We start from the raw sequence: 26,513 nt of genomic DNA on the forward strand, positions 1-26,513 counted from the left end.
GTATGGGGGGCAGCGGTGGGACACAAACCCATGATCCTGGCATTGACTGCAAGCACCATGGTCTACCAACTGAACCACACAGGCCCTGAACACATTACTACACTGCATCAACTCTTTTAGATATATGGGAGAAGTCGAAATGATCCCCATGTTGGGAGTTATGGATCAAACTTGTGTTTCTCATCATATTCTACAGTCTATTTTTCCCATTGAGGCAGTAGTCAGTCACTCACTTCTTGTCTGGCTTCATGCCTCCTCCTCCCCTGATGGCCACGGCCTGACTGTTCTGGTAGAAACCCCCTCCGCCGCGGTTCACGTTGGGGTGGGTGGGGGACGCCACTGGAGGCTGGCCAGGACGAATGGGTTTGGCTGTGGAGGGGGGCAGAGGAATACAACAGTTAAGGAACGGCATGCATTTATGTACTGAATAACATTTGTGTTCAACGTCCAAGGATCAAGTTTATTAAGCCATTTGTAGGTATTGGAATACATATATTGCAACGTGTTTTGTATGAGCTCAAAAACAATAAAAACATAAGTCACACACACAAGGCAGTCAATGTAAAAGCAGTACACAAAAATATATACTAGAGGAACTCAGTTTAGGAATGGCATCCATTAATATACTGAATATCCAACCATACATTAACCACCAGGATTACAGCATGCAGTGTGTATCTTCCCTCTCTCCTCACCGATCTGAGCAGAGTGGCCCCTCCTGGCCATGTTCTTAGCCCTGACGGCATCTTTGATGCGGTCCACCTCTTGCTGGTAGCGTTTGCGGTCGCGTGCAGCGTTCTCTTTGGCCTCCTTCAGCGCCGACTCCAGGGCCTTGACCCGCTCAGCCGTAGCACGCAGACGCTTCTCCAGTTTAGGAAGCTCACAGCGCAAGTCTGCATTATCACGCACCAACTGAGAGGGAGAGAGAGGTTTGACTAATTAGCCATCTCCAAAAGCACTAGAGTTGGTATGATTTCAGTGTGTTTGGGTCTACTTGTTGGCTTCACAGCTGAGAACACACCTGTTTGTGAACCTTGGTAAGCTGCTCCAGGTTGTTCTCCAGAAAGGAGATCTTCTGTTTCTGAGCTGCGCTGCCTCCTGTGTCATCAGAGTCCATCTCAGCACTCTTCTTCACTCTGGTAGCCAGGTCCTGGACAAACAGCTTCCTCAGGTTGTGCAGGGTCTGGAGCTCCTTGGCCTAGCGGAGTAGGGGATAGTGTTAGAGGGGTTAAAGGAGAATGGAAACACTCACCCAAAGTACCCTTCTTTTTTTTGCAATTATTATTCATAGAAAGGCATAAAGATTCATGAAAAGAAAGAAGTTTGACTATAAAAGGTTCATTCAAATGTACCATTTAACCGCCCTTTAAGGGGGAAACCGAAGAGCTGTTGTTATCTGTAGTCTACTCACCACAGTCTCCTCCAGTCCCTTCAGGTCCTGTCTGGCCTGCTCTCTCCTGTCCTGCATCACCCTGCACAGCACAACACACGGACGCATTAGCCACAGCTTGACCGCAGTAACACTGGACAAGTATAGTGCTAATCTAAGCTAAACAGACGTGATAGCTTCTATAATGAGCATGTCATGTGGGCACTCGTGAGCAACATCATTGTGTATATGCCACACAGTAATTAGCGATCACATATTCCGTATCGTACGTTAGCTCGTGAAGTTTGCGGCTCTTCTCCTGGTCGGTAGACTTGAGTTTGTCGTGTTCCACCCTGAGACGCTCCTGTTCCAGCATGATCTCCTGGTTGAGACTGGAACAAATCAAATCGTATATTTGTCACATGCGCCGAATACAACAGGTGTACAACCTTCATGTGAAATGCTTACTTAGAAGCCCTTACCAACAATGCAGAGTAAGAAATATTTGGTAAATAAACTAAAGTTAAAAAAGTTACACAATAAAATAAGAATAACGAGTCTATATACAGGGGGTACCGGTACCGAGTCAATGTGTGGATGGGTTAGTGGAGGTAATTGATGTCATATGTCCATGTAGGTAGGGGTAAAGTGAGAATACTTAGATAATAAACAGTGAGTAGCAGCAGTTTAAAAAGGGGGTCAATACAAATAGTCACGGTAGCCATTTGATTAACTGTTGAGCAGTCTTATGGCTTGGGGTTAGAAGCTGTTAAGAAGCCTTTTGGAGAACAGTCTATGATTTGGGTGGCCGGAGTCTTTGACAATTTTTAGGGCCTTCCTCTGACACCGCCTGGTATATAGGTCCTGAATGGCAGGAAGTTTGGCCCCGGTGTAACACAACAACACAATATAACACCCTAGCCCTGGAGACAGGAGACATTGTAGTTGCCTCCCAAGTGGGACATAACCACAGTAAACAGTGGACAATGTGTACATGGGGGTGTGTTTAGTCTCTTACTCCTGCAGTTCAGTGATGTGGTGCGCCTTCTTGTCCAGCTCATCTCTGAGGCTGCTGATCTGTTTCTGATGGGTCTCACGGTGGCCAGCGATCTGCTTCTCTACAGCCTCCTGGGGATGACACACAAGAGGTCAAGGGACACCAATCAACATCCGTAGCATATCATAGTAGGCAGTCGGACAAGTGGACAAGTCTGGACTAGTCGTACCAAGAGGTCACCAATCAACTGTATCATCTGGAATATATCATATCATGACTTCTGGGGCTGCGTCCCATCTGGTACCCTATTCCCTATTTAGTGCACTACTTTTAACCAGAGCCTGGTCAAAAGTAGCAGACTAAACTCCACGGTGAGGGAGGTTTCTTATGAACTCCACCAACGGCGTGGAGCCGAGACCAGGCTCTGTGGAATCTAGCTCCGACTACTCAATTCGCCGGTGGTCAATACTTTATGAAGCCTGGTCTCGGTTCCACGCCGTTGGTGGAATTCATCAGAAACTTCCATGGAGTGGAGTTTGGTCCACTAGGTCAAAAGTAGTGCACTATTTGGGTCACACCACTGATCTGAAATTGAATTTGGAGTAGAAGGCAGCCCTATGGTATGGAGAAGATGTCGTACCTTGACTTCATTGGCTGATTGGATCTCGTTCTCCTTCTCCATGGCAGTGACTTTCTCTGCAAAAGGGAAACATTTGCCACTTGGTGGCACTATAGGCCTTAAATCTGTTTTAGAGATGTTTATATGCAATGTATTCCATTATGTGTTATCAGTGCATAGAGAGTAGCTGTAGCAGTGTGTGTGTGTGTGGTACCCTGGGCACTGATCTTGACCAGTTCTTCGTTCAGAGAGTCAACGTTCTCCTCCAGCTGTCTCTTCTTCTGCTCCACGTTCTGAAGGTACTCTGTCAGAGACTTGATCTTAGCCTCGTGCTGCATGGGGGGGGGGGGGGGGGGGATGTTAATTACACAAACACATGGGGTTTATGTGGATTAAATAGCTAGTGATTCTTTAGCAGGTCTCAGTTTGATTACTGTGTTCATGGGAGGAACAGGAAAGAGTAAGCCTGATCCCAGATCTGTTTGTGCTTTGCCTACTCCACTGTCATTGCCAAGCCAAACATCAGTGGAAGATTAGGTTGGTGAGAGTGATTATGGTATGGTGTTATGGCCAATTCCATTTAAATTCAGTCAATTCAGGAAGGGAATTGCATTATAATTGGACTTTGTTTACTTCCTGAATTAACTGAATTTAAATGGAATTGAGCGCAACCCTGATAGTGGCAGATTGAGGCTGTTGTGGAGTGTGTGGATCTAGAACTATGATGAGAGAAGCGGGCTAATACCCATAGAGATCCTTTAATAATACACTTTCTATATGTAACGATATGGTAATACCTGTTGGATCCTTAGCTGACAGGCGGCCAGCTCCTTGTCGTTCTCGTCCATCTTCTTGTTGCTCTCTGACTGGGTGCTCTCCAGCTGTTTGCTGCGTTTCACCATGGTCTTCACCTCCGACTTCATCTTACTGATGTACAGACGAGCCACCGTAAAGTCCTCATCTATCAGACCACTGCCGTCGTGTAGCTAGGGGTGAGGGAGGTGAGTGAGAAACAGAGAGAGAGAGAGAAAGGAGTCGGAGTAGTGTTATGATTTTATTCAGGTTGGCCCTGTCCGGGGGTATCGTCGGACGGGGCCACAGTGTCTCCCAACCCCTCCTGTCTCAGCCTCCAGTATTTATGCTGCAGTAGTTTGTGTTGGGGGGCTAGGGACAGTGTTATATCTGGAGTATTTCTCCTGTCTTATCTGGTGTCCTGTGTGAATTTAAGTAAGCTCCTTCTAATTCTCTCTCCCTCTCTTCCTGGAGGACCTGAGCCCTGGGACCATGCCTTGGGACTATCCGACTGGCCTGATGACTCCTGGCTGTCCCCAGGCCCCCTGGTCGTGCTGCTGCTCCTATTTCAACTGTTCTGCCTGCGGCTATGGAACCCTGACCTGTTCACCAGACGTGCTACCTAGTCCCGAACCTGCTGTTTTCAACTCTCTCTCTCTCTACCGCACCTCCTGTCTCTAACTGTGAATGTTCGGCTATGAAAAGCCAACTGACATTTACTCCTGAGGTGCTGACCTGTTGCACCCTCTACAACCACTGTGATTATTATTATTTGAGGACTGGCCACTCCTCAAAGCCTGGTTCATCTCTAGGTTTCTGCTTTTCTAGAGAGTTTTTCCTAGCCACCGTGCTTCTACATCTGCATTGCTTGCTGTTTGGGGTTTTAGGCTGGGGTTCTGTATTGCACTTCGTGACATCGGCTGATGTAAAGTGAGTGATTGGAGAAAATGACATTAAACATTTCCCTCAGTTGCCAATAAAATAATGCCCATCTTTGGAGTGTCATGTGGTGATGTGTCATGTCCTTTTACCTTGACCTCGGTGCTGCCCACGGCGATGCCAATCTCTGCCAGGTCTTTCAGTAGTGATGACATCATCTCAGAGACCCTCTTCTTCTGGTGGTTGCTCATGTCCTTCAGTTTCTGCAGCTCAGAGTCAATGGACGTCAGGACGCTCTGAAGAGAGAAAGAGAAAAACGTTTTGACAAGAACATTTCCTAAATATTAGGGGCAAAAAAGGGCCAATGACAGACATACAGTACCAGTCAAAAGTTTGGACACACCTACTCATTCAAGGGTTTTTCTTTATTTTGACTGTTTTCTACATTGCAGAATAATAGTGAACACATCAAAACTATGAACACATATGGAATCATGTAGTAACCAAAAAAGTGTTAAACAAATCAAAACATATTGAAAATATAATATACTATATTGAATTCTAAATAAATCATAGCGCTTGATGGTTTTTGCGACTGCACTTGAAGAAACGTTCAAAAAGTTATTGACATTTTCCAGAATGACTGACCTTCATGTCGTTAATTAAGTAATGATGGACTGTCGTTTATCTTTGCTTATTTGAGCTGTTCTTGCCATATGGAGTTGGTCTTTTAAAAAATAGGGCTATCTTCTGTATACCTCCCCTACCTTATCACAACACAACTGATTGGCTCAAACGCATTAAGAAGGAAAGAAATTCCACAAATGAACTTTTAACACCTATTGATTGAAATACATTCTAGGTGACTACCTCATGAAACTGGTTGAGAAAATGCCAAGAGTGTGCAAAGCTGTCATCAAGCCAAAGGGTGGCTAAAATCAAAAATATATTTGGATTTGTTTAACACTTTTTTGGTTACTACATGATTCCATGTGTTATTTCATAGTTTTGATGTCTTCACTATTTTCTTTAAAAATAAAGAAAAACCCTGGAATGAGTAGGTGTGTCCAAACTTTTGACTGGAACTGTATTTAAAATATTATAAGAATATATTCAAGTGAACAGGAAAAAATGACATGCAGATCCTAGAAAGCATCACAATGAATCTGACACAGACAGCTCTCTACTCATGAGCAGGGACAATGAGGGACATTGTCTCACCGATTTCTGGTTGAGCTCATCGCTGACCATCTCAAACTCCTTGGTCTTGTCCTCGACCTCCTGGCTCTTCTGGTCATAGTTAACAGCCAGCTCCTCCAATGCCTGCAGAACCTCCTTCACCTCATCCTTGGAAGCCTCGTTCTCAGCCTGCAGGCGGTTCAGCTCTGACTGCAGGTTATCGTGGTCGCGCCGAGACGACGCCAGTAGCTACAAATACAAACATGTTTTGAATCCATTTTATGATTCAACCCATAGGGCTCTGGTTAAAAGTACTGCACTATATAGGGAAAAGGGTGCCATTTGGGAAACAGACAAACTCACCTCCTCCTGGTCCAACATCTGCTGCTTGAGCTTCTCTGCCAGCTGACTCTGCTGGTTGATCTCATCATCCTGGACACACAGATAGAGGACATGTTTAGCATCACACTCATTTAAAACAGGGCTCAAACTGGAAGTTGAAACAATCAAGTCTGTCTACATTTTGGCCTCAGTTTGAGCATTGTCTACCTTCAAAATTAAGTGGTTAACACGGGAGTCCATGGCGGTGTTTCTGAGAGAAGACTGCTGCAAATAACCTCAGAGCCTGCTGTCGCTCAAGCACAGTACCCTCTCTGAATTCAACCATTGACTGTTCCACGCTGTGGTCTCTATGACCACAGGGTGGCTGGCTGTTCTGTTCCTACAGGACTGGAGGTTCTGTGACCGGTTTCACCCTTGAGTTGGAACGAGGGTGCAATTGGCCCATAATGGAGATAGCCGTCAACGGCCCTGCCCATGCTGTCACAGAAGCGGTCATTGCAAAGATGAAAGATGAGCTTAGACACACACACACACACACACACACACACACACACACGCGCTCTGTGGCAGGTCTCTCTCACCTTATCATCCAGCTGCTTATAGAGCTTGGCCAGCTCCACCTCACACGTGTCCTTCTCAGCGTCAGTCAGACGGAGCTGGGGCATGTTGGGGGTAGAGGCAGGCTTGTCGTTGGGCACATTGTCCAGGGCCAGCACCTCAGCTTGAGCCTTCTCCTTGTCAAACTGCTCGTCCACCGGCACACTCTCCCCTGCAGCGGGCAGCGTGGTGACACAGAAAGCTCAGACAGGAGTAGGATGAAGTTGCTTCTAGAAGCTGAACTTCAGTCAGTTTTGCATTTTCCCCACTAATGGTTAAGGTTACGATTGGTGGAGGGAAATCTGATCCTAGATCAGGGAAAACTTTACCCCAGAGAGGTCAGACAGACACCCTGCAAGGCCTTTACTGTACAGCACAGACCTAGTAGAACAGCAGATCTTGTTCATTAAGGTAAGGCATAACGTAGCGAGACTGTTCACAACAGAGTGGCTTTCTTCCGGTTTGCACCCATTAAACACGGCCCAGGTTGGGTGGGTGGGTGCGTGCGTGCGTACATGTGTACGTTTGGTGTCGTGTTCGGGAGGGAGGATTATTTGAATAATTTATAATGAATACATGTTTTGGATGAAGCTGGAGGGGGGTGGAGTCTTTCCCCTCAGTGCAGATGGTTTCCAGTGAATGATGCAGCCACTCAGCTAAAATGAGACCATTATGTGAAGAGTGGTGCCCAAATCTCCGGTGTGCATCCCAAATGGCGCCCTATTCACTATATAGTGCACTACTTTTGATCAGAGCCCTATGGGCTGTCAATTGTGTCAATGTTTTGTAGGCCCTGGTCAAAAGTAGCGCACTTCATAGGTAATAGGATGCCATATGGGACTCAGTCCTCTCCTCCTCACCGTTCCTCCAGCGATTGAGTTCATTCTCCAGCCAGGTGATGGTGTTCCTCAAGGCCTTTCCCTTCTCCTTCTCCCTCTCGTACTTCTTCTTCCACTGTTCTGCCGTCAGCTCCACGTTCACACACACAGTGTTCTTAATGGTCTTCGCTCTGGGAACATCACAAACAGGACCAAGGCTTTACACCATATTCTAATTCAACAGCCCTGAATAGCTCACTAAATAGTGACTGTTGGTAACTCATTTTTTTCTTCATATGATGTAAAACTCATCATCATCACACGTTTTGCTCTGTACTGAAAATGTGACTGCTGACATGCACACTTTTTGGGGGATTGTATCAACAGTGGCTACTGAAAATATCGTTTTGAGTGAACTGTCCTTTAAGAGCTAGTGAGCGTGCCCACCTCTGACCGAACATGAGAGTGGACTTGGTTTCCGACTCGTTGTAGGCGGAGGGGGAGGCGCAGATGACAATGGTGGTCCTACAGTTTCCCCCCAAAGAATCCTGAAGGATTCTGGTCATTTTACTGTCTCTGTATGGGATATAGCCCTGAAACAAAGCAGACCAAACAAACAAAGAAAATTCATTAAGAGAAACAACAATAGAATTGCCTCCAGGTTGTGAAACAAAACAAACCAATCTATGATTAAAATAAAAAGGTGTAGAATTAGACAAGTTTGAATCAGCTTGAACCAAAACCTTGCCTTGAGGTACATGTACTTTCATCTCTTAAAGACTTCTACGAGTCTTTGCACTGAATGAACACGAACCGCCAGTCATAATATCCGTCAAAGTAGAGAAGTACTCACAGACCCTTCGGCCAGGGCTGAAATGACATTGCCCAGTGATGACAGAGACTTGTTGATGTTCTTGGCCTCATCCAACACGGCACCTTCTGCTCCCGTCTTGCTGACCTTGGAGGAAAGAGACAGACTGGTAAGATGGAGGACTTGAACAGTAACACTTTCTTTGCAACAGAGTCCTTAAGAGGTCTTGATAGTATATTATCACGGGTCAAGTATGTGGTCTGAATGACATTAACATTAATAACAACATTAGGGAACCGGGAAAAGACAGATGGGCTATGTGCATTTGCTCAGAGATGGAAATCTTTTTTCCATTTCTACCATGTAGCAGAGGGGACTAAGTGTGAGAGAGTGAGAGCGAGAGAGAGAGAGAGAGAGAGAGACAGCGAGAGACAGAGAGAGACAGAGAGAGAGAGAGAGAGAGAGAGACAGAGAGAGAGAGACAGAGAGAGAGAGACAGAGAGAGAGAGAGACAGAGAGAGAGAGAGAGAGACAGAGAGAGAGAGAGAGAGCGAGAGAAAGAGAGAGAGAGAGCGAGAGAAAGAGAGAGAGCGAGAGAAAGAGAGAGAGAAAGAGAGAGCGAGACAGAGAGAGAGAGACAGAGAGAGAGAGAGAGAGACAGAGAGAGAGAGAGACAGAGAGAGAGAGAGAGACAGAGAGAGAGAGAGAGACAGAGAGAGAGAGAGAGAGAGAGAGAGAGAGAGAGAGACAGCGAGAGAGAGAGAGAGACAGAGAGAGAGAGAGAGAGAGAGCGAGAGAGAGCGACTGCTCTTGCCAGTAAACCTTTATTAAGATTACATAACGGTATCTCCCTCAGCCGTCATCAGAACACGAAAGAGCAGTGTTCAGGTTTCTCTCCCCTAATATCATTGTTTATTCCCACGCCCCTGCAACAAGCTAACTCAGACGTGCGAAGGCTTTTCCAACCTTTTCACTTCCAGCCAGGTCGACGAGGTAGAGCTTTCCGCTGAGTTTCTGCTCAGTAGCAGTGTTCTCCTGCTTCACGTTGATCTGGAAGATACTGTGACTTCTGGAGCTGTGCTCATTCATATCTACAGCAAGACAACACATCTGGGATCAGCACTGAACAGGCATTTATATGGCACCCCATTCCCTACATAGACCAGAACCCTCAAAAGTAGTGCACTATAAAGGGAATGAATATACACTACAGACAGAGTGTATGATCATGTAGTATGTGGCACACTGTTTCTTATGGTATACAGTAGATTGGTTTGATTTGATGGGATGAGTCGGTTACGGTAACCAGAGCTCTGACACATGCGTGAGAATAGCCTGGATGCTAGATCTGTTTGTGCTCTCTTGACAACTACTTTATGGAATTGTCATGCCATGTTTGGCGTGGCGATGCGGGACGAGTCGTTAAGAGAGCAGAAATGGATCTGGGACCAGGGTAGCGTGAGAAACCATTGAGCACCATTTCTTAAATCAGAACAAAAAGAAAATCGAACTCAATGACCTATTGAGGCGTATCAGGTAACATTAAAGACAGAGGAACCATTTCGGCAAAGAATATGGCATTGAAATGGACACAAGATAAGTGAGGCTCAGGGTTGGTGCTTTGGGATGCGTCCCATAAGGTACTCTATTCCCTTTATAGTGCACTACTTTTGACCAGGGCCCATACCAGAGCCCTATGGGGATTGATCAAAAGTAGTGCACTATAAAAGGAATAGGGCACCATTTGGGACGCAGATTTGGTGCGGTCTCTTACTTGTAACTGCTACGTGTCTGTTAGATTTTCCTTCGTCGATGGTGTCCATGACTTCCTCTGGGCTGCAGACAAATCTCTCAGTGCATCCCTGTGGGCAAAAAAACAAAAAAACAATGATGTGACACTGGGCCATCTGATAAATTCTAAATATAATAACATAATGGGGCGGCAGAGTAGCCTAGTGGTTAGAGAGTTGGACTAGGAACCGGAAGGTTGCAAGTTCAAACCGCGAGCTGACAAGGTACTAATCTGTCGTTCTGCCCCTGAACAGGCAGTTAACCCACTGTTCCTAGGCCGTCATTGAAAATAAGAATTTGTTCTTAACTGACTTGCCTGGTTAAATAAAGGTAACATAATAATAACAATAATAAATGTCATTTCAACAAACGCTTTTATTCAGAACGACTTGCACTAGTGCGTGCGTACATATCTTCAGAGAATGTGTCTTTTCATAGGGAAAAGCTACAAGGTACAAGGTACAAGCTACAAGGTCAGGTGACACCTTCATGTCTTCTGTTATTAGGTGGCTGCGGTCTAACTCTGTGACAGTTGAATGGGCGAGGGGTAGTTAGTTCATCCCTGGGTTGAAGCCTCACCTTGACATAGGGAACTCTGTTTTTGTCTTCGTGCACCGACAGGTTCGTCTTTGACACTGGAGAAGAGAGAAGGACATTTCATTATCCTAGTGGTCTCCAACAGGTCGATCGCCAGCTACCAGTTGCTCGCAGCCCACCTACGAGTAGCTCGCCAAACAATTCTAAAAGTATATGCAATATTCACGTGTTCCACCGCAAACTGTCATAAACAAATCTCACATATTAGCTTAAAAAGCCAAACCTAACACACTATTTGCCAAATCATTTCCAGCCATATTGCCACCGTCTGTCTGTGTGGTGCGCGCATTTGCCTGTCACTCCGTGTGTAGCCAGTTGATGTGATAACCATCTTGTGTGCAGACAGAAATACTTCCTCAAAACCTTCTCAATTAAATGTTAACTGCAAAGTAGGGTTTACCTGGCAGTAAGTATATCATTTGTATCTGTTATTTGCAAACTTTGCTATGAAATTAGCAGCAGTGTTACTAGACCAGCACATTAGACTGCACATTCCGTACTCGCTAGATGCGCAATTAAAGGGTCAGATGTGCAATTAAAGGGTAATTACACAACAAAAAAATATTGAAATGTTAGTGTTCTTCCAGACCTAAAATAAAATGGTATTCGAATATGATTTAAGCATTGACATGGACTCAGAACATAAAATTTCATTGCTTCTCTATGAACAATTGTAATTTTGAGAGTGAAAAACCAATATACAAAATAATTTGGGTGAAAAAAAACTATCCAGATTTTATAGGGCCCCCCTTGAGAGTTGTTTATTAACCATTATTTTACTAGGTATATTGACAGAAAACACTACTTTCTCATGTACACTAAGGACCCGGGGAAGAGTTCCAGGAGAGAGAAAAAAAAATGTTGCTCATGACATGTTGATTTCTTTTTTAAAGTAGCTGTCATGCTAGAAAAGGTTGGAGACCCCTGAATTAGCCATTTAAGTATCCTTGACAGCGTTTACACAGGCAGACTAATTCTGACTTGTTTCCACTAATTGATCTTTTGACCAATCAGATCAGCTTTTTTGCCAATAATTGGGGAAAAGATCAGAATTGGGCTGCCTGTGTAAATGCAGCCATAGCGTGTGAAGAAACCTCATGCTCAAGCTGGGTGGGGAGAATTTACATAATGGCAGATCCAGATACAGCATATTAACGTACCAATATGCAGACATTCTTTCTTATCAGTCAAAAAATGAACTGAATATTCATTCCAATATCAGTAACATTTTCACTCTTTTCCTCTTTCAATATGCAAATTTTCATTCATTAGATAAGCTCTACGTAGCCTTTCAACAGATTGTTATGTGAACTAGCTAATTATCCACACTACTGTAGCATGGCCACGAGCCAAAAAGAGAGGTACGCTATACAATGTGTGTTCCAAATGGCACCCCATTCCCTACGTAGTACACTACTTTTCACCAGAGAGCCTTGGTCAAAAGTAGGGAAAAGGGTGCCATTGGGACAGTGGCTCTGCCTGGGACATTACCATCCAAGAGGTCCCGAATCTTGTCCAAGTAAATTTCAAAATACGAAACCTGGAAGAGAAGAGTCAGCTCTTATTAGCAGAGATCCCACATAGAGAAATCAATAGGTTTTAAAAACCTGTTAAGTGAAGTGATTCTACGGAGTGTCTTTGAACTAGCTGCGGCAATTCAAGGTTAGCACGCTGCCTATGGAGAGTAGGAAGAGTTGTTCTAATTGGACAGAACAAATCTGCATCCCAAAATGGCACCCTATTCCCTACATAATGCACTACTTTTGACCAGAAACTATGGGCTCTGACAAAAGTAGTGCACTATCTAGGGAAAAGAGTGCAATTGAGGAGGCAAGCAGGGGGATGTATTTGTAGAGTACTAACCAGTACCTACCTTGATGTGGAACTCCAGGTTCTCGTCCATGGAATAGATGTAGTTAAAGATGTCCTGCACTATCCTGGGGATGATCCCCATTCCATCTGTGTCATGGAGGTTACCCTCCATCGTGTGTGTTTTGCCGGAAGATGTCTGTCCGTATGCAAATATTGTCCCGTTGTACCCCTCCAGAACATCTGAAAGAAGAAGACTACTTTATTCATTCGTACAAGACAGATTTGTGTCTTCTGTACTCAACCCCTGTCACAGAAATACACAAAAAGAAACCCAATAGACAGCCAGAAGGCAGTAGTCACTGCAAAATTACTCCTCTTTCTCCTCGGGTTTGTGCATGGACACATTAACAAAACACCTACAGTAGGGAGAGTGTTCATAAACAGTGAATGAGGAGAGCTCACCTTTGACGATCTTCTGGGCGCAGGCGTTGTATACTTGCTCCTGTGTCGTATTGGGCTGGAACACTCTGTCAAACTGGAACGGTTTGCTCTGAGAGAGAGAGAGAGAGAGAGAGCGCGAGAGATTAGAGAATTAATTTAACAACTTGTCTGACATTCAATTTAAACACAGCTTTAAAATCAAGATGAAGCCCACAAAGTGTGCCACAGTAAGGGGCTATACCATCCAAATGAGCTATCAAAAAGGTATCAATCTGCTCTCACATGCACACCCAAGACACACAGCTCTCTTCAACAGAAAAAGCTCATTATAACCACCAACAAATGCAAAACCCCACCACTCTGTTAAAACAACGCCATGATCAACTCCACACACACACAGCCCAATAAACCCCTGGTGAGCCTCCACGGAATGTTAACCCATGCTACGTCCCAAAAGGCAAGCTATTACCTAAAGTACCAGGTAAAAGTTTGGACACCTACTCATTCCAGGGTTTTGATTTATTTAGACTATTTTATACATTGTATAATAATAGTGAAGACATCAAAACAATGAAATAATCATGTAGTAACCAAAAAGTGTTAAAAAAATTGCATTTTAGATTTTAGATTCTTCAAAGTAGCCACCCTTTGCCGTGATGATGGCTTTGCACACCATTGGCCTTCTCTCAACCAGCTTCATGAGGTAGTCACCTGGAATGCATTAAAATTAACAGGTATGCCTTGTTAAAACTTAATTTGTGGAATTTCTTTCCATCTTAATGCGTTTGAGACAATCAGTTGTTTTGTGACAAGGTAGGGGTGGTATGCAGAAGATAGCCCTATTTGGTAAAAGACCAAGTCCATATTATAGCTCAAACAGCTCAAATAAGCAAAGAGAAGCGACAGTCCATTACTTGGAGGTCAGTCAGACATGGAGGTCAGTCAATGCGGAAAATTTCAAGAACTTTTCAAATTTCTTCAAGTGCAGTCGCAAAAACCATCAAGCGCTATGATGAAACTGGCTCTCATGCGGACCGCCACAGGAAAGGAAGACCCAGAATTACCTCTGCTACAGAGGATAAGTTCATTACAGTTAACTGCACCTCAGATTTCAGCCCAAATAAATGCTTCACAGAGTAACTGACATCTCAACATCAACCTGTTCAGATTAGACTGCGTGAATCAGGCCTTCATGGTCGAAATGCTGCAAAGAAACCACTACTAAAGGACACCAATAAGAAGAAGAGACTTGCTTGGGCCAAGAAACATGAGCAATGGACATTAGACCGGTGAACATCTGTCCTTTGGTCTTATGAGTCCAAATTTGAGATTTTTGGTTCCAACCGCCATGTCTTTGTGAGAAGCAGAGTAGGTGAGACAGATATGTGCACCTACTCGTTGTACAAACGGATCACCTCCGCATGTGTGGTTCCCACCGTGAAGCACGGAGGAGGAGAAGTGATTGTGTGGGGGTGATTTTCTGGTGACACTGTCTGTGATTTATTTAGAATTCAAGGCACACTTAACCAGCATGGCTACCACAGCATTCTGCAGCGATACACCATCCGATCTGTTTTACACTTAGTGAGACTATCATTTGTTTTTCAACAGGACAATGAACCGAAAAACATCTCCAGGCTGTGTAAAGGCTATTTGACCAAGGAGAGTAATGGAGTGCTGCATCAGATGACCTGACCTCCACAATCACCCAACCTCAACCCAAATGAAATTGTTTGGGATGAGTTGGACCGCAGAGTGAAGGAAAAGCAGCCAACAAGTGATCAGCATGTTGGAACTTCTTCAAGACTGTTGGAAAAGCATTCTTCATGAAGCTGGTTGAGAGAATGCCAATACAAATAAAGAAACACCCTGGAATGAGTAGGCGTGTCCAAACTTTTGACTCGTACTGTATATACAGTATTAATCTCGGCTATCCCAGAACTAAAATCTTCCGTAATTTGGTCAGATCATTTTCATGTTCATGTTTACGTAGTCTGTCCACAAGAGATAACCAATATAGTGAGCTGGTCAAAGTAGTGTAATATATATGGAATAGGGTGCCATTTGGGATGCAGAATAGTGCTGTGGCTCTCGTCTCCCCACTCCCACAGCTCTGGGCTTCAGCTCTGCAGCTCTGGCCTAATGAGCTAGGTAGCCTACATCAAATATGGTCTGTGTCCCAAATGGCACCCTATTCCCTATATAGTGCTATGGTAAAAAGTAGTGCATTATGTAGGGAATAAGGTGCCAATTCGGAGAGCTGTGCGGAGGGAGAAAACAAAGCACATACCATTCTAATGAGATGGCAATAATGGACATAAGAATACATTTAAAAAGTCAACCACAGAGGGTATTAAACTGAGTGGTTCAGGCCCTGAATGCTGATTGGCTGACAGCCGTGGTATATCAGACCATATACCATGGGTATGACAAAACATTTATTTTTACTGCTCTAATTACATTGGTAACCAGTTTATAATAGCAATAAGGCACCTCAGGGGTTTGTGGTTTATGGCCAATATACAACGTCTAAGGGCTGTATCCAGGCACTCCGCGTTGCGTGCATAAGAACAGCCCTTAGCTATCCCAGTCTGTTGTTCCCACATGCTTCAAGAGGGCCACCATTGTTCCTGTTCCCAAGAAAGCTAAGGTAACTGAGCTAAACGACTACCGCCCCGTAGCACTCACTTCCGTCATCACGAAGTGCTTTGAGAGACTAGTCAAGGACCATATCACCTCCACCCTACCTGACACCCTAGACCCACTCCAATTTGCTTACCGCCCAAATAGGTCCACAGACGATGCGATCTCAACCACACTGCACACTGCCCTAACCCATCTGGACAAGAGGAATACCTATGTGAGAATGCTGTTCATCGACTACAGCTCGGCATTTAACACCATAGTGCCCTCCAAGCTCGTCATCAAGCTCGAGACCCTGGGTCTCGACCCCGCCCTGTGCAACTGAGTACTGGACTTCCTGACGGGCCGCCCCCAGGTGGTGAGGGTAGGCAACAACATCTCCACCCCGCTGATTCTCAACACTGGGGCCCCACAAGGTGCGTTCTGAGCCCTCTCCTGTACTCCCTGTTCACCCAACTCAATCATCAAGTTTGCGGACGACACAACAGTGGTAGGCTTGATTAATAACAACGACGAGACGGCCTACAGGGAGGAGGTGAGGGCCCTCGGAGTGTGGTGTCAGGAAAATAACCTCACACTCAACGTCAACAAAACGAAGGAGATGATTGTGGACTTCAGGAAACAGCAGAGGGAACACCCCCCTATCCACATCGATGGAACAGTAGTAGAGAGGGTAGTAAGTTTTAAGTTCCTCGGCGTACACATCACAGACAAACTGAATTGGTCCACCCACACAGACAGCATCGTGAAGAAGGCACAGCAGCGCCTCTTCAACCTCAGGAGGCTGAAGAAATTCGGATTGTCACCAAAAGCACTCACAAACTTCTACAGATACACAATCGAGAGCATCCTGTCGGGCTGTATCACCGCCTGGTACGACAACTGCTCCGCCCACAACCGTAAGGCTCTCCAGAGGGTAGTGAGGTCTGCACAACGCATCACCGGGGGCAAACTACCTGCCCTCCAGGACACCTACACCACCCGATGTCACAGGAAGGCCATAAAGATCATCAAGGACAACAACCACCCGAGCCACTGCCTGTTCACCCCGCTATCATCCAGAAGGCGAGGTCAGTACAGGTGCATCAAAGCTGGGACCGAGAGACTGAAAAACAGCTTCTATCTCAAGGCCAACAGACTGTTAAACAGCCACCACTAACATTGAGTGGCTGCTGCCAACACACTGACTCAACTCCAGCCACTTTAATAATGGGAATTGATGGGAAATGATGTAAAATATATCACTAGCCACTTTAAACAATGCTACTTAATATAATGTTTACATACCCTACATTATTCATCTCATATGCATACGTATATACTGTACTCTATATCATCTACTGCATCTTTATGTAATACATGTATCACTAGCCACTTTAACTATGCCACTTTGTTTACATACTCATCTCATATGTATATACTGCACTCAATACCTTCTACTGTATCTTGCCTATGCCGCTCTGTACCATCACTCATTCATATATCTTTATGTACATATTCTTTATCCCCTTACACTTGTGTCTATAAGGTAGTAGTTTTGGAATTGTTAGCTAGATTACTTGTTGGTTATTACTGCATTGTCGGAACTAGAAGCACAAGCATTTCGCTACACTCGCATTAACATCTGCTAACCATGTGTATGTGACAAATAACATTTGATTTGATTTGATTTACCACACCCCCTCGTGCCTTTTTGCTTAATTATAGGCACTTTGGTGGTTCAGCTTGAAGAACTGTATAAAGTGACTCAGAGTCGGAGTGCTGATTTAGGATCAGTTTAGCATTTTTCATCATATTAATGAATAAGATTAAATGGACAGGGTGGACCTGATCCTAGATCAGCACTCACTCTGAAATGCTTGACAGATAAGGCCCCAGTTCTGTCTGTGCAAAAACCTTCCTCTCTCCCCCTTCCTATCCACCAGATGGACATGAACCATTCAGACACAGCCACGTCGGACTAGACCATTGGCCTGATCTGGGGGCAGACCAGATCGTCTCAGTGCCCTCCCAGCAGTAATTATCAGGATGAATGAAAACGCCTAAATTGGCTACAAAGTGTAAATAGGATAATTTTGGTCATAAAGTCAGTCTCCTCCAAAAGTGAGTTTTGTAAATGAGTTCGTCATGACATACTAGAAGGTTAGTTATGGATTACTTACATGGCCACTATTTTCAGTGACGGCCAATTGCCCAGCTGCCATGCGGATGTTTGTAGTCAAGTCTGTATATGATATGTCCAACGCATGCACATTTTGCTTGGCTAATAGGAGTGAAAATTGGCTTCCATAAAGTCGGTGCAAAATTCCAACAATATTGCCAGATGGCCAAGAATGGACTACATCCGACGCGGTCTCTTCTGCTGCCTGTCAACCGTCAAACCACTGGTGATGGTTAGCACGTTAGCTAAGTAGATAGCTGGTACGAGCTTGCTAGGTTATACAACATGATTTGATAATGCTAGCGGGCCAGGCTAGTTTATGATACCACAGATGAATGATACTGTCGCTCGTTAAATCTATCAAACTAACGTGTCATGTGTCATGCATGTAAGAGGAAGATGTGCATAGCTCACGTTAGGGCAGGCACTTGGATGCTAGCTAATAATAGGATGTATACCTCTCTTTAAATCATCTTTAAACTCAAATTGGCTAGCTAACATTATCTAGCAAGTCAACTAATTTCAACTTGGACAAAGATATAACTAACTCGGATATGCAAGTTAGGTAGTTAGCATTTGGGGGTTTTGTCTGCTAACCCAAAACAACATGCCTGTTCTCAAAGTTTAACATTTATTTTGTAGGGCAAAAATGAATGGATGGTAGCAAAACAAATGGATGGTCAACTACAAATATAGCTCAGGCAGAAAATAACAAAAATATCAGCATCAGCAAGCATTTTGCACTCCCAAGTGGCGCAGCGGTCTAAGTCACTGCATCTCAGTGCAATAGGTGTCACCACAGTCCCTGGTTCCATTCCAGACTGTATCACATCCGGCTGTGATTGGGAGTCCCAAAGGGCAATTGGCCCAGTGTCGTCCAGGTTTGGCCGGTGTAGGCCGTCATTGTAAACAAGAATTTGCTCTTAACTGACTTGCCTAGTTAAATAAAGGTTAAAGAAAAAATAAAACAATTCAACAACGTACACAGCTGTTTGCATAGTAACGGCGTCAGCGTCACCGGGCCTGAATCTATTCTGTAACTATACAGTCCCTTTATTAGCATATAAATTACTTCCAAAGTAGTGAGCATTAATTCTCTTGCAATTGGTTTATTGAGTGATGATATTTTACTTAATTCACAGGCAACGTACAAAACCTGGTGGATTTGATGTTCAGCAGCATCATGGGAACCCCTTTACCATATCATGAGCTGTAACAGAAGGCTGGGGCTGTGGCCAGACACTTGTCCAGCTTCAGAATAATGGAGCACACTTGAATCAGGTTGGTCACATTTCATATGGTCAAAAGGTCAAAATACTATCTGTCCTGGAATTCACATAACCACAATGTAATCAGTGCTGTGTGTATAGAGTGCCTTGGGAAAGTATTCAGACACCTTGATTTTTCCCCACATTTTGTTACGTTAGAGCCTTATTCTAAAATGGATAAAATACACAAAAAATCCTCAGCAATCCACACGCAATACCCCATAATGACAAAGCAAAAAGAGTTTTTAGAAATGTATTTGACAGTGCACAGTTGACAGTGAATGTCAGAGCAAAAACCAAGCCATGAGGTCGAAGGAATTGTCCATAGAGCTCCAAGACAGGATCATGTCGAGGCACAGATCTGGGGAAGGGTACCAAAACCTTTCATTGAACATTGAAGGTCCCCAAGAACAAAGTGGCCTCCACCATTCTTAAATGGAAGAAGTTTGGAACCACCAAGACTCTTCCTAGAGCTGGCCGCCCGGCCAAAATGAGTAATCGGGGAGAAGGGCCTTGGTCAGGGAGGTGACCAAGAACCCGATGGTCACTCTGACAGAGCTCCAGAGTTCTGCTGTGGAGATGGGCGAACCTTCCAGAAGGACAACCATCTCTGCAGCACTCCACCAATCAGGCCTTTATGGTAGAGTGGCCAGACGGAAACCACTCCTCAGTAAAAGGCACATGACAGCCCGCTTGGAATTTGCCAAAAGGCACCTAAAGACTGTCAGACCATGAGAAACAAGATTCTCTGGTCTGATGAAACCAAGATTCAACTCTTTGGCCTGAATGCCAAGCATCATGTCTGGAGGAAACCTGGCACCATCCCTACGGTGAAGCATTGCGGTGACAGCATCATGCTGTGGGGATGTTTTTCAGCAGCAGGGACTGGGAGACTAGTCAGAATTGAGGGAAAGATGAATGGAGCAAAGTATAGAGAGATCCTTGATGAAAACCTGCTCCACAGCGCTCAGGACCTCAGACCGGGGAGAAGGTTCCCCTTCCAACAGGACAACGACCCTAAGCACACAGCCAAGACAATGCAGTAGTGGCTTTGGGACAAGTCTCTGAATGTCCTTGAGTGGCCAAGCCAGAGCCTGGAAGGTTCTAAATTAACAGAGTAAAAACTCACAGATGATTATTAAAGCTCAAACCAAGTTTATTCACCCAATAGGTCAGGCAGCTGAACAGACAAATACGTGTTCCCACCAGCACAAGTATACATACCCCAATTTAGGTGAAGTCTCATCCTTCCCTCTAAACATTACAGCTTTATTGCTAGGCAGGAAGTTAAGTGATGTGGGTAATAAACTGTTCCTTCTTCCTTAATGTGACCTGACCTCGGCCCCCATTCCTCACTCATCCATAGCTCTCCACCCTTATTAACCCTTATTCCGAGTGGCGCAGCGGTTTAAGGCACTACAGACTGTAGTTCAAATCCAACCGGCCGTGATTGGGAGTCCCATAAGCGGCGCAGAATTGGCCCAGCGTTGTCTGGGTTAGGCTTTGGCTGGGGTAGTCCGTCATTGTAGTTAAGAATTTGGTCTTAACTGACTAAATAAAGGTTAAATAAATAAATAAAATGAATTGCCTTTCCTCAGTACATTCCAAGCCACTGGCTCATATCCAACCTTACTTGACTACACCATATACATTCCTCCTACAGATAACCATTAACTTCTGGTGTAACAACCAGTGGCCATTATCCTTTCCATAGAATACCTTATGATTAACAATATTTCAAGTTTAGAAGTCAGAACCAATCGAACATCTCTGGAGAGATCTGAAAATAGCTGTGCAGCAACACACCCCATCCAAACTGACAGAGCTTGAGAGGATCTTCAGAGAAGAATGGTAAAAACTACTCAAATACAGGTGTGCCATGCTTGCAGTGTCATACCCAAGAAGACTCGAGGCTGTAATCATTGTCAAAGGTGCTTCAGTGTGAACAGAATATTTCTGTTTATATTTTTTCATAAATTAGCCAACATTTCTAAAAGCCTATTTTTGTTTCATCATTATGGGGTATTGTGTGTAGACTGATGAGAGGAAAAAACGATCAATCAATTTTAGAATAAGACTGTAACATAACAAAATGTGGAAAAAGTTACATTTGATGATCAGCTGTGCAGCCAGACGTATTTGTCATTCCTTTTGCCTCATCCCTGTCAACCATACCATTTTTAAATTCCTCATCAAACCACAGGGATTTAACACTTTTTACAGTAATTTTCTTAATATCTGAATCCTTATTAGTAACTGGAATAATCAATTTCATAAGTGCAGTTTCTGCTTAGTCCATATTACACACAACAGACCAGCAAATGTTCTTTACATCTTCAACATAGGAATCACTACCAAACCTCTTGTATGATCTCTTATACACAATATTAGGCCCAGCCTTTGGCACTTTGGTTTTGCTAGATATGGCTATTATATTATGATGACTACATCCGATGGATGTGGATACTGCTTTAGAGCAGATTTCTGCAGCATTAGTAAATATGTAACCAATACATATGGATGATTTAATTCCTGTGCTGTTTTCAAATACCCTGGTAGGTTGACTGATAACCTGAACCAGGTTGCAGGCTGGTTACAGTTTGAAGCTTGTGGACAGCTTCATGAAAACCGGTCAATATTTAGGTCGCACAGAAAATATACCTCTGTTGTTATCGCATACATTTTCAAGCATTTCACACATATTATCCAGATACTGGCTGTTACCACTCGGTGGTCTATAGCAGCTTCCCACAAGAATGGGCTTAAGATGAGGCTGGTGAACCTGTAACTATATTACTTCAACAGCATTTGACATGAGATCCGTTCTAAGCTTTACAGGAATATGACTCTAAATATAAACAGTTATCTGCCTGGCATCACCTGACCTACTGGTCAGTCACGAGACGTGACACTTAAAGTTCAGCCAGACACAACATAGCCAGACTGAGGTTGCGTCCCAATTGTTACCCTATTGGTTATAGTGCACTGCACCCTATTCCCTATATCGTGCAGAGCCTGGTCAAAAGTATTGCACTATACATGGAAAAGGGTGCCATTTGGACCAAACTCATGACTGCCACTGAAGCCGAGTATTGTAGCTGTACCCATAACATCAGGTCAGCCAGGCCCCTTACTAACAGTACAGCCTAAGAACAGCCCCCAGTTCAAAGTCATCATGAGTCTGGAATGCAGTGCCCCAGTTACCTCCACTACACTGCAGCCGGAAACAATGATTACTCAGTGATAATCATGATAACACAGTGAAACCATTGTTTTAGTATTTAGAAGTGATCTCTTTCACACATTCTACTACTGGCTTCTTGGTCTTCCACCCTTTAGGCAAATCTGATGTCTTGAATGTACAAACACTTCTAATCAATAGGCCAGTGATACATCCAAGATCACTCAGAGAGCAAAATAAATAGCCGCAGGGGTAGCTAAGGGGTTGAAGGACAAGTGCTTTAGCAACCCCCCACCCCCCCATAAACTATCTGCTAAGCAATAGCATTGGTAATAACTGCCTGAATAGGAGGCTACTCCCAGTTACAATCCTCTTCCCCTTCTCCTCCTGCTGTTAGTTTCCACTGCAAAAGCTAAAAGTAGCACACTCTCATGGTACTCTGTGTGTGTGTGTGTTGAAGGTGGGTTATGGGTAGTCTGTTTTAAGCACAACGGTAGCATCAGTGGAGGTCATGGTACTAATCAATCAATCAAATGTATTTGATAGTCCTTTTTACACCTCTAGGCCCAGATTGAGATGTGGAGTCTAGTTACACAGCCAGATAAGCCTAAACTCAGATCCTATAACTAGCTGATAATACGCTGGGAAAGTGATGTCACAAGCCCTGGAAATGTAAACAAAACAAGCACTGGAGACAACCATCACCTTCTAAATATATTTTATATTACGAAACACTATATTATTATCTTCCAACTTGGATGATGGGACTAGGCCAGCTTGCCTATTTTGACAGATCCACCCCTGGCCCAAATATATCCCCACTGAGCATCCCTTTCAGTAGCCAATAGCCATGATGACATATAGTAAGCAATAACCGCCAAAGGTCTGTTGATCTTGAGTGTGTTTCCCATGAATTATGTAATTCTTCATTCAGCCTGCAAATCTAGGCCATCCTAGGACTAGGCTATACCAAAGTGTGTTATTATTATTTATAAACTGGGTGGTTTGAGCCCTGAATGCTGATTGGCTGACAGCCGTGGTATATCAGACCGTATACCACGGGTATGACAAAACTGCTTTTTACTGCTCTAATTCTGTTGGTAAACAGTTTATAATAGCAATAATGCACCTCAGGGGTTTGTGGTATATGGCCAATATACCACGGCGAAGGGCTGTGTCCAGGCACTCTGCGTTGAGCACAAGAACCACCCTTAGCCGTGTTATATTGGCCATATACCACACCCCCTCGTGCCTTTTTGCTTAAATAGTGCACTACCTAAATGAAAACAAGAGACACTGACTGTGTTGAAAGGTAGGTTGACGGTGAAGATTTGTGAGGACACACTCGGTGCAAATAAGTTACTGAACTACAATTTATTTCTGTCAGTAAAAAGCTTTATAGACTTAATGATGTTGGCTTTGGTGCGGCATGTCCAGTGCATCAAAGTCCATGAGAAACAGGAGGATATCTTGTGGTGAAAATATAATATTTAACCATCCTTTTTCATGTCTTGCTTTACTGTCAATTTGAGGAATAGTCCAGTTATTTCTAACCTGGTTCCGTTGGAGTTACTCTATGTTCTTTCATTGTAAAGTTAAAGCTCTGTTTGAACAATGACAAAGGAAGGTTATTCCTCATATCGTTCTTATTCTGAGGGCCTGTAGCGCAAATATGGAAATATGGCATTATATATATGGCGAGTACATTGTTTTATCTTTCAAACCCATTTATTTTTCCATTAAATAAGGAATGAAGGCCAGGTCATTTTCTTAATAGTTGAATGCTTATTGGTAACTGGAATAATCAATTTCATAAATACATCAAGTGCAGTTTCTGCTTAGTCCATATTACACACAACAGACCAGCAAATGTTCTTTACATCTTCAACATAGGAATCACTACCAAACCTCTTGTATGATCTCTTATACACAATATTAGGCCCAGCCTTTGGCACTTTGGTTTTGCTAGATATGGCTATTATATTATGATCACGAGTGTGCATCTTGAATGGCACACTATTCCCTATATACAGAACCCCCCATAGGGCCCTGATCAAAAGTAGTGCACTACACAGGGAGCCATTTGAGATGACTAATTAGGCCAAAGAATCTATTTACTAATGGACCAGTGGTGTAACTGTAACCAGATATGTTCAGAGATAACTAATGTAGCCAAGTACAATAACATCATTACGAAATGTATTTGTCTACATCATGTTAGAAACCCATTTTAGGCTACAGACTATGAAATGAATCAATTCTAGCTACAAAACACATGCACTGTCAGTGGTCATAAATGAACGAAATGTATTGCATCTGAATTCTGCTCTTGATACAGTCACAGTGCTGTATTGAGCTGTGTTCTGTATCCCACAGCAGTCTTGTTTGACTAAATTAACTAGGGTCAGGGGGCATCATCATCATAGCTCGCTTGTCAGTGATCTTGTTGATTAAATAGTTAATACTAGTTAGCTAGTGAAACATATTTGCTGCTGGGTGTAGCTAACGTTAGACCAACTAGTTAATTTGCCATTGCCAGTTCTACTGGCCTAACTACTAGATAGCAATTTCAAGCATTGCTATGGTTTGAAAGCTAACGTTAGCTAGTTAGATAAATTAACTCAATACCAGCAGATTTTGGGTGTTACCTCAAAATATGTGCAGTTATTTTGAAGGCAACGTGTTGTTAGCAGATAACGTTGGCGCTAGTGTAGTTAGCTGCCGTTAGCAAAGGCATAGCAAGCAGTTGGCTGCCATTGTTGTTGTTTAGTGACAGCTGACTGGCTAGCTAGCCGATACGGCAAGATTAACTAATCACGTCGACTGTAGTCGACTCGCCAAATCAGCGAAATACAGCTAGCTACTTATACACACTTAACTGGCCACCAATTGTTAGCCAAAAATACTGTCCTGATCGGCGATGGTGTGGGTAAGCTAGCCTACAACTAACGTTAGTGCAAAACATAGCTGATGTGGGTGGACAGGTATGTTAGCCAGCTAAGCTAACTAGCTACTGTTCTGACACTGGCCGATCACCAGTGGCGCAGCGCACTGTCGAGGGCACTCGCTTGCAGACAAATAAATAAATAGCTATGGCAACCAACTTACCCCGACGACCACATGGTCTTCCCCTTGAAACTTCGGGATGTATTTGTCCCCTCTGGTCACCTCTGAACTATTCAAGGGCCTGAAACGGCACATCACTTTGATGGTGCACTCCGCCGGTACGTCGGCCATCTTCCACGATTTGCGGATGAAAACTCACAATACAACACAGTAGATCCTCGTTCTAGAGCCGACCGAGCAAGTAAGGGCGGCCCGGCCCCTCGGTCCCAACCTGAGACCAGAATGGGTTCAGATTTTCAACAGTGAATGGCTATTTTCTTCTAGGATTGTGCTAAATCACTTCCTCTCCAATATTGAAGACATGATATCAGTGGATCACAGGCTTGCGCACACTCTCCGTCTGTGTGGGACACACAAAAAATTACGTCCCTCTAAATCAGGGTTCCCCAATACTCGGCATTTTATTTGGGCCCCCGAAGTTTTCTGATCAAAATAAAACAATTACATATTTTTTTCTTGGACATAACACTAAAATCACCAGGAAATGAAGTCAAACTGATTTTCGTTCAGGAAATCTGTTCCCAAGTAATCAAACGCATAAATAGAGACATATGTGATCATATCCCAGGTCAGAAATTATACTGTTTTCGTCAAATGCTGATTGGGAATATTGTGGGCAATTTTCAGTGTACAATTGATTTACAACTACTGTATGTCAGCCCACGGCTGAATGTAATGGGGACCCCTGCCTTAAATCCCCAACACTCCCTCTGAAGTACACTATCCTGATTGGCAAATGTATGTTTCTCCAAGTTTTTACTATTGACTTATATAAATTCATATTATATGGCAATAGTCAACCAATATACTATTTGTTGAGATCAGTTATTACTTAGCTATCACTCTTTCATGAAGCGATAATAAGGCATTTTCTTGATGGCAATACATGGTTATTGATTATTCTATATTCCCTCTGATGATGAACGATGGTAGTCTATGAGTTTAGTTTTCATTAAAAGCAAAGATATGGGATGTAGATACATGACATTATTTTCCACATCTTTCCTTATTGACAGACCCAATAAGTTTTAGCACTGTGTCCTCGTCATCATCCCTGTATAAATGTATTTCAATCTGACTAAACTAAACT

At 43.8% G+C, this 26,513-nt stretch overlaps 1 protein-coding gene across 3 annotated transcripts in view; it reads right to left on the reverse strand.

Moving 5' to 3' along the window:
- The window catches only part of LOC110508336 (kinesin-1 heavy chain), a 30,072-nt gene extending 4,271 nt beyond the window's left edge, over positions 1–25,801 (reverse strand). Inside the window, exons 1-23 of one of the 3 annotated variants that reach the window (XM_036966124.1) lie at positions 25,406–25,801; positions 13,066–13,153; positions 12,665–12,843; positions 12,283–12,331; positions 10,774–10,829; positions 10,178–10,265; positions 9,370–9,494; positions 8,446–8,550; positions 8,040–8,185; positions 7,635–7,783; positions 6,759–6,946; positions 6,199–6,267; positions 5,878–6,084; positions 4,809–4,952; positions 3,783–3,971; positions 3,200–3,317; positions 3,007–3,062; positions 2,388–2,497; positions 1,660–1,761; positions 1,412–1,472; positions 1,022–1,198; positions 696–912; positions 234–369 (exon numbers count right to left, since the gene is read on the reverse strand). In XM_036966124.1, the coding sequence (XP_036822019.1) occupies positions 234–369; positions 696–912; positions 1,022–1,198; positions 1,412–1,472; positions 1,660–1,761; positions 2,388–2,497; positions 3,007–3,062; positions 3,200–3,317; positions 3,783–3,971; positions 4,809–4,952; positions 5,878–6,084; positions 6,199–6,267; positions 6,759–6,946; positions 7,635–7,783; positions 8,040–8,185; positions 8,446–8,550; positions 9,370–9,494; positions 10,178–10,265; positions 10,774–10,829; positions 12,283–12,331; positions 12,665–12,843; positions 13,066–13,153; positions 25,406–25,534 (2,888 nt within the window). In that variant the 5' untranslated portion in view covers positions 25,535–25,801. Of the gene's footprint in view, positions 1–233; positions 370–695; positions 913–1,021; positions 1,199–1,411; positions 1,473–1,659; positions 1,762–2,387; positions 2,498–3,006; positions 3,063–3,199; positions 3,318–3,782; positions 3,972–4,808; positions 4,953–5,877; positions 6,085–6,198; positions 6,268–6,758; positions 6,947–7,634; positions 7,784–8,039; positions 8,186–8,445; positions 8,551–9,369; positions 9,495–10,177; positions 10,266–10,773; positions 10,830–12,282; positions 12,332–12,664; positions 12,844–13,065; positions 13,154–25,405 lie in introns of those variants that run through there. The other 2 variants (XM_036966125.1, XM_036966126.1) reach the window with 2 other exon arrangements.
- Positions 25,802–26,513: the final 712 nt, after the last annotated feature.

This window comes from Oncorhynchus mykiss, chromosome 28, assembly GCF_013265735.2.
Source record: "Oncorhynchus mykiss isolate Arlee chromosome 28, USDA_OmykA_1.1, whole genome shotgun sequence".
Taxonomy (NCBI): Eukaryota; Metazoa; Chordata; class Actinopteri; order Salmoniformes; family Salmonidae; genus Oncorhynchus; species Oncorhynchus mykiss.